The following is an 8,192-nucleotide window of genomic DNA, read 5'->3' on the forward strand; positions in this document are numbered from 1 at the left end:
AACTAACATGGATAGAGGATTAGGAGAAAGTGAGGACTGCAGATGCTGGAGATCAGAGTCAAAAAATGTGGCACTGGAAAAGCACAGCCAGTCAGGCAGCATCCGAGGAGCAGGAGAGTTGATGTTTTGAGCATAGATAAAGGATTGACTAATAACTATGAGACAGTTGTCATATTGGTTCATTTTCAAGATGGCAACCTGTAATTAGTGCCATAGGGATCAGTGCTTGTGCCACAAGTATTTACAAGACACATTCAGGACTTGGATGAGGAAAGTGAATACACTGTAGCTAAGTTTGCAGATAACACAAAAATAGGTGGGATGGCAGGTTGTTGTGGGTGATGGTTTGCAAAGGGATATAGTGGTGTTAAGTAAGTGGTCAAAACTTGAGAGGTGGCATATAATGTGGGCAAATGTGATTTTATGCATTTTAGCAGGATGAATATAATGTAAAGTATGATATTATAATCAAGCTGAAGATTATTTAATTTAGGAAAGGTTGCAAAAAGACATGGAGCAGAGGGACTTGGGGGTTCTCTTGCATAAATCACAAAAAGCTAGCATCCATGTTCAGCAGGTATAGGGAAAGCAAATGGAATATTGGCCTTTACTTTAAGTGGAATTGGAGTGTGAAAAAGAAGTTGATCGTGGCTATGGAGGGACTGTCTTCTGAGAATTGGTTGAGTAGTGGGTGGATCTGTACTCACTGGACTTTAGAAGAATGAGCAGAGACCTTATTGAAATATATAAGACTCCTAGGAGACTTGGCATGTTGTCTCCCTTTGTTGGCGAGTGTAGGATCAGAGGGCATAATCCCAGAATAAGAGGTTGCCATTTAAAACAGATTTGTAGATACTACTGTATCTGTAGGATTGCATTACTGCAGAGGGCATCAAGGCTGGGTCATTAAGTCTATACAAGGCTAAGATAGACAGTTTTTTAATCAGTATAACCAATTTTTTTTTTCAGAAATTCTAAATTCTTCCCTTGCCACAAGGGAAGGCCCCAGGAGGAACATGACATGACTCAAGTTATGTTTCCTGTCAGAATAAGTGCTGCCAAAGTTCCTGTCCCATGTTTCGCACAATTCCATCTGGACACCATGTGATTTCTGTCGTGAGAATATAAAGGATGACATTAAAAGACTTAGCAACCAAAGCCAGGCTACAACTTCGATTCTTCTCCAGGCTCCCAGTTGCTGGTAAGTTAAAGTGATGCTTATACATTTTGAAGCTGTTCTTGATTTTGGATGCAATCTTACTGAAGAATTTAAGATAAATATTTCAGGCATGAAATTTGAGACAAATAGATTAAGGAAAATAAATATTTGTAACTGCGTATTTTAGATCAGCCATTCATGTATTAATACTCGTTCCTGAAAGGAATACCTTGATGAGGAACAGTACTTTGACAGGAAATCTGAAGATACATACATAACATTCATCAACATTCACAACATCAGAAAAGCAGAAAATGCTGGAATCACTCCTCAAACTAGACGACATTTACAGAGAGAAATAGTGATGAGAGCATTTTGCATGAATCTGACTTGTGTGTTTAACGGAATCAGATACTGAGTTGTGCTGACTCTCATTCTCCTTCTGTTCAATGGGATTGAATATTTTAACTGATGCTTGAGACTGTCAATTCATGAGTCTGTTCATTTGCTATTTAAATATGTTAGATTGTGATAAACAAAGTTTCTGATACATGGGATATCAGGATATTCTGAGATTATATATTTGGAATTGGCAGGATTTTTGTTTAATGTATCCTTTCCTTATCCTGTGAAAAGTGTAGCTGAGTTGTAATGATGACAATCTGTGCAATTTGTTGTAAATGTGATGTCAATGTGGTACAACTTTCCTGGGGTTCAGATTTGAAGACAAGCAGTGTGGGAACTCCCAATGCTGAGAAATGTAAAAAAAATGCCACAAAGAGGAGAATCAGAAATTCAATGTGCCAGAAGAGATTTTGAACAAAGTGCAGCAGATAATAAAGAAGGAAATACCAAAGGCATTTAGCAATATAAAATAAAAATAAAGCTACATGACCATGCAGGATGATGGACGGAGTCTAAATGGAGAGGTTTGGTGCGGCGGAGATCTTTAATAAACAATTTAGATGGATTTTTACAAAGTGCAGCTGGAATGGGAGCAAATGTTTCCAGGACTAACTGATGCCAATAAATTGGGTTTGGTAATATTAGCAGAAATCAAATGTTGATAAACCATGTTGGCTGCAGCATTGATAGTGATGTTGAGTCAGGGAGGGGGTTGAGCTTCAGACTACAACTTAAAACCCCCTTAGAAATACATACATGGTAAAGGTGTGAGAGTGTGAGTCCTCTGTTAAGAACAGATGTGAAGAATCAACTGACCAGTCAGTCCATTAGTCAACAGTAGGTTGGACATTTGGTTGATCATGCAGGGTGATGCCTACAGTGCAGGTTCACTTCCTTCACTGGCTGAGGTTACCATGACGCTCCTTCCTTGCCAACCCTCTCTGAGACATGGTGTCCCTCATGTAAAAAACTCGCTCTCTAATGACAGAGCAATCCTCTCAGGTTATGGTGACTTTAACTTTCGTTCAGGGAAAACTCTTTTCGCAATTAAGAATAAAATTAACAAGAATTTAGGAGAGCCAGGGACAATTGAAGAAAGTTAGCAATGATATGAATAAAGTGAGTTGTATTTTTCAGATTAAATGGTGTGGTTCCTCTCATGATATTAAATATGATCTGTCCAGGGATACAGCTTCTCCATTTCAGATCTCAGTGCTCTATGCAGCTAGGATTACCCACTGCATTGACAGATCTCCAAAACCCTGGTTAGATCTTGCATGGAGTACTGTGAGCAGATCTGGGCGTTATATCTTTAGGAAGGATATATTTGCCTTGGAGGGATTATAACATAGGTTTACAAGAATGATACCGAGACTTCAAGGATTAAGTTATGAGGAGTGATTATTTAAATAAGGCCTGTTTTCTCTAGAATTGAGAAGGTTAAGGAGTAATCTGATCGAAATCTTCAATATATTAATAGGAAAAAAAAGGGTAGATGGGGATAAATTATTTCCACTAGTTGGGGTTTCTAGAGCTAGGGAGTCTAAAAATTAAACATTAGGGCTAGACTGTCAGGAGAGATGTTAGGAAAAACTTCTACACACAAAGGGTGATATTTATTTGGGAGTCTCTTCCACAGATAACAGTTGATGCTAGATCCCTTGATAATTTTAAATCTGAGATTGATAAATTCTTGTGAAGCAAAGGTATGAAGGACATGGGCTAAGGCCAGGCACATGGAATTGTTTAGACCACAGTTCAGCCCACTGAACGGCGGAACAGGCTCGATTCCCGTTACTGTAAAGTTTGGTACAAAAGCTCCAAAAAGTTATAGTGTTTGTTCCTGATAAACTAATAATACCAAAAAATGACTTCCTACTCGACTTAATAAAATATGCAGGAATCTCCAAAAGAAATATTACGAAAGAAACAAAAATTCTATTATCCTCCTATCCATTGGCTTGTATCACTGCTACTGCTTGTAGCTGCTCAGGTATGTTCCTGTCCTCATACATTTCAGTGAAAATATGAATGTGAACATGAATTGGAATAACAGATTTGTACCTGTGTTTAGCTTTTTGCTAAAATCCTATTCTTAATTTGATCAAGCGAGTTTCACAAAAAGATTACTTGAGTGAATAATAACTTATGCATTGTCCAGTGCATTGCAAATCCAGATATTATTCAGAAGTGTTGTTACAAATGTTTTCGAAAGTAGAACAGAGACTTTTTAAAAATCGTCTCCCCTTGTATTAAGAGTGTGGCTTTGAATGTTTCATAGGTACAACAGCCAATGAAAAACACTACCAGCCAAGATCTTGCCTCAACAAAGATGGACACAATGCGTTCTACCCTCCCTGCTGACGATATCACAGACATTTCTAATGATACAACTTATTCACAGTTTATGACACCTTCTGTACAGAATGCATCTGAGCAATCATGCAATGTTGTTGTACCATCCCAATTTATTTCCAATGTCATCCCTGCTGTCTACAGTATCATCTTTATCTTGGGATTTATTGGAAACAGTGTGGTGATTGCCGTCCTATGTCATCGCTCTCATTTGAAAACTGTTTCTAATATTTACATAATCAATTTATCAATTGCCGACCTGGTGTTTTTATCGACCCTTCCCATTTGGGCGGTCTATTATGCTACTGGGTATAGTTGGCATTTTGGGTCAGTGATGTGTAAAATATGCAGCTCGCTTGTGTCCCTGAATTTGTACGCCAGTATATATTTCATCACATGCATGAGTTTTGATCGTTATATGGTAATACTCCATCCTTTTGGATCCCAGTCTGAGAAATCTCTATGTCAAGCTCGCTGTGTCATAATCCTTGTATGGACTTTGGCTTTGGTTGCAACCTTTCCAGCCATTTACTTCCGGCATGCCCAATATTTGGAGAATTTGGGAAATACAGTGTGCGCAATGGTTTACCCCCCCGAGAACTCCAATCACTGGTCTGCGGCCATGTCTTTGATGAAAAATACTTTGGGCTTCTTCATTCCCTTCACAGTAATAAGCGCATGCTATGGTTCTGTTGCCTACCATTTGATGAGAATGGAAGTACGAGAGAAGAACAAACATAAGCGAGACAAAGCCTTGTGGATGGTGTGTGCAGTAGTGTTGGCTTTTTTCATCTGCTGGTTGCCATTTCATGTACTAACCTTCCTCGACGCCTTGTCAAAGATGAATTTCATTACCAATTGTCGAACCATCACTGCGATCGACACTGCAATGCCAATTGTAATTTGCCTTGGTTTTGCTAATAGCTGCATCAACCCTTTTATTTACTACTTCATGGAAGATCACTTCCAGGTCCAGCTTACTGATATGGCTCAGAGTGGATCCATTAAACTGTACAACCGGAGAAACTCATCGACCAGGATCAGCTCCTTCTCCCACAGGAACAACGACATGCGGGATACTGATGTGAAGAATTCGTGAGATGTTGGATTAAATGGAGTCACCATTGTCCTCCCAACCTCACCTGCCTTGCTGTTGATTGCCATTGCATTTTAATCTTCAATCTCTATTGATATTAAGGCACCAGAAAGTGTGCAGCTCTTGATTAAATCTACATATATTAGAAATACAGCATTATGGTAATGATATAATTGTCTTTAAAGGTTAAAACTGTAGATTTTTTTAATGGAATGATGCATGTTTTAAATGACTGGGAATTCGCAGATATTACTCAGATATAAGGTTGCTCCTGAATTCCTAGTATGTTGAAACTTCTATGTCTGTAAGAAGTGCTTTTGTATTAAGCTTTTGTTCATTATGAAGATTATCAACCATTTTAATAACCATTTGTTCTGGTGCAGTATTTTCTTGTTACTCGGCTGAAGCTGTTACCACGTTTAGTCACTGTTAAATAAATAGCAAGACAATGAGGATAATCAGAAAGATTGATATTTCACTGTTCACTTCCTAATGTTATATTTCATTGTTCCTCTGCCTGATATTTTCACTTAAAGCAATATCTTACCTTTTGCCCAATACTGTAGGATTAAATAAGGTCCGTTTGAGCTGAGTTCAGGTCGATAATTATTTACCTGGCTTTTGTTCTACAGTGTGTCCTCAGACTATGTCGAATCAAAATATAATCTTCTGATTTGTGGGCTAGGCAGAAAATGATCAAATCTGTGAACTAGAGGACATAGGTTTAGGGTGAGAGGGGAATGATCTAAAAGGGACTTAAGGGACAACTTTTTCACGCAGTGGGTGGTGCGTGTATGGCATGAGCTGCCAGAGGAAATGGTGGAGACTAGTACAATTACATCATTTAAAAGGTATCTGGATGGGTATTTGAATAGGAAAGGTTTAGAGGGTTATGGACCAAGTGCTGGCAAATGGGACTAGAGGGTCGGGTGCTGGCAGGTGGAACTAGATTGGGTTGGGATATCTGGTCAGCATGGACGTGTTGGACCGAAGGGTCTGTTTCCATGCTGTACATCTCTATGACTCTATGACTCTGTATAAACAGAAGGCTGTTATTAATGAAAGTGAATCTAATTGGAACCTTGTTACAATTGAAATTCCTCAAGTTTTTAGATTCAGAACATCACTGTTCAACAATTTTGTTCATGAACACGTAAAGATCTCCAATACAACCGTTCTTAATTTTTTGGATATGACTGACATAGTTCATAATTTGTTGGCTGTAGGCCAATTTAGAAAAGTTAGCGGTAAATGTAAATTTAAGGTGAGCATATGAACCCCAAACCTTCCGATCACTGGATTTTCTGAGAAAGTCTGACACAAACATATGTGGGAATTTCCAGGAATTTCAAACTTCCAATTCCCTGGGATCCTTCACTAATGAATCTGACCCTGAGCTCAGAATCATTGAACTGCCAGAGTGTGGAAAGTGGCCATTCGGCCCATCAAGTCTGCACTGACCCTCTGAAGAGCATCCTACCCAGACATTCCTCCCATAAACCCACATTTACACGATGGGTAATTTAGCACGACCAATCCACCCCGCCTGCACATCCCTGGACACGATGGGTAATTTAGCGCGGCCAATCCAGATAACCTGAACATCTTTGGACTGTGGGAGGAAACAGGAGCACCTGGAGAGAAACCACGCAGACACGGGGAGAACATTCAAACACCACACAGACAGTCACCCAAGGCTGGAATTGAACCCAAGTCCGTGGCATTTTGAGGCAGCTGTGCTAACCACCGTATCACTGTGCTGCCACTTCAGTAGAGATGTGGGCTAGATATTTGGCGTTGATCTGCATGGCTACCCTGGATATGTCAAACAGTTTCGTGCCCAGTCTGACAGCTGTGTAACTCCAAAACAGAACCACCCCATCCATAGGAATCCACCCCTGACCATGTTTAACTGCTAACTTCCACCCCCACCAATGGATTACCACCACTAACCAGCCTAATCTGACCTGGCTAACCCCTCAATGGTCTCTCAACACAATCTCAAACTGACCCAATTACCCCCTCAACTATCCGACTAACCTTGACTACACGACCCCCCCGCCAACATTACCTGACCGACCCGACCTGAACCAACAACCACCCAACAGCCCCTGACCTCTTTACCCTCCTTGATGGCTAAACTACCTCCTGACCTGACCCAACTACCCCTCAACCAAATGACTATCCATTGATCACTGATTACCTGCTGGTCACGAGATTATCTGTCAGTCACTCATTTCCCTGAGGATCATCCGACTACATCCCTGAGCACCCAACTATCCCCAACGTAACCTGAGAAGATTGCCCCCATAGCCATCTGACTGCTCTGAGTTGGATCGACAAGCACCTGAACACTCAATGACCCCCCTGATCCTGCAACCCCAACCAAACTCTCAACCATCTCACCACCCTAGCTTTCACAGCTTCCTACCCAGGTCACTTACTCAGGCACCCACCCACCCATTCACGTTTTGCCCAGGTTCAGCATCCTCTTCGATCTGACTGTGTCCATTCTCCCGTCACTCTGGTTGGGCATAAATGTGAAAGTCAAAGTATGGTCTCCCTGTCACAATGATCCACAGGTGCTTCTGACCAGCTCTCTGCAGCACGTCTTTGCAGGTGATGTTATGGAGTCATAGATTCACACAGCACAGACACAAAACCTTCAGTCCACATATGTTCCCAAACTAAACTAGTCCCACCTGCCTGCGCTTGGCCCATATTCCCTCCAAACCTTTCCTATTCATGAACTTATCCAAATGTTAAAGATTGTAACTGTAACTGCATCCACCACTTCCTTTGGAAGTTCATTCCACACTCTCTGTGTCATGAAAAAAAGCTTTTGTATTTTTGTTATATCTTTCCCCTCTCACCTGTGCCCCCTAGTCTTGAAATCTCTCATCCTTGGGAAAAGACAGTGACCATTCACCATATTTATGCCCCTCATAGTTTTATAAACCTCCTCCTCCGCTCCAGTAGGAAAAACATCCCGGCTTATCCTGCCTCTTCTTACAACTCAAACCCTCCATTCTCAGCAATGACCTGATAAATCTTTTCTGAACCCTCTCCAGCTGAATAATATTCTTTCTATATGTTGTCTCTTTGTGATACTCAGTGTCTTTTCTGGATAGTGTTCAAGAAAATGTCCAACCTTTGCCATCCTTTTTTGTGTCTCAC

At 40.7% G+C, this 8,192-nt stretch overlaps 1 protein-coding gene across 1 annotated transcript; it reads left to right on the forward strand.

The window, feature by feature from the left end:
- Positions 1–275: 275 nt before the first annotated feature.
- Positions 276–5,925, forward strand: agtr2 (angiotensin II receptor, type 2). Its single transcript, XM_072594641.1, has 2 exons — positions 276–1,201; positions 3,846–5,925. Exon 2 carries the CDS (start codon positions 3,858–3,860, stop codon positions 5,016–5,018), a length of 1,161 nt encoding a protein of 386 aa, XP_072450742.1. The 5' UTR covers positions 276–1,201; positions 3,846–3,857; the 3' UTR covers positions 5,019–5,925.
- The last annotated feature ends 2,267 nt before the right edge of the window (positions 5,926–8,192 follow it).

Source organism: Chiloscyllium punctatum, chromosome 25, assembly GCF_047496795.1.
Source record: "Chiloscyllium punctatum isolate Juve2018m chromosome 25, sChiPun1.3, whole genome shotgun sequence".
In the NCBI taxonomy this organism is placed as follows: domain Eukaryota; kingdom Metazoa; phylum Chordata; class Chondrichthyes; order Orectolobiformes; family Hemiscylliidae; genus Chiloscyllium; species Chiloscyllium punctatum.

Bases quoted from the DNA above. Each gene is read 5' to 3' on its own strand.
- agtr2 (XM_072594641.1), top strand. From the start codon at position 3,858: ATGAAAAACACTACCAGCCAAGATCTTGCCTCAACAAAGATGGACACA.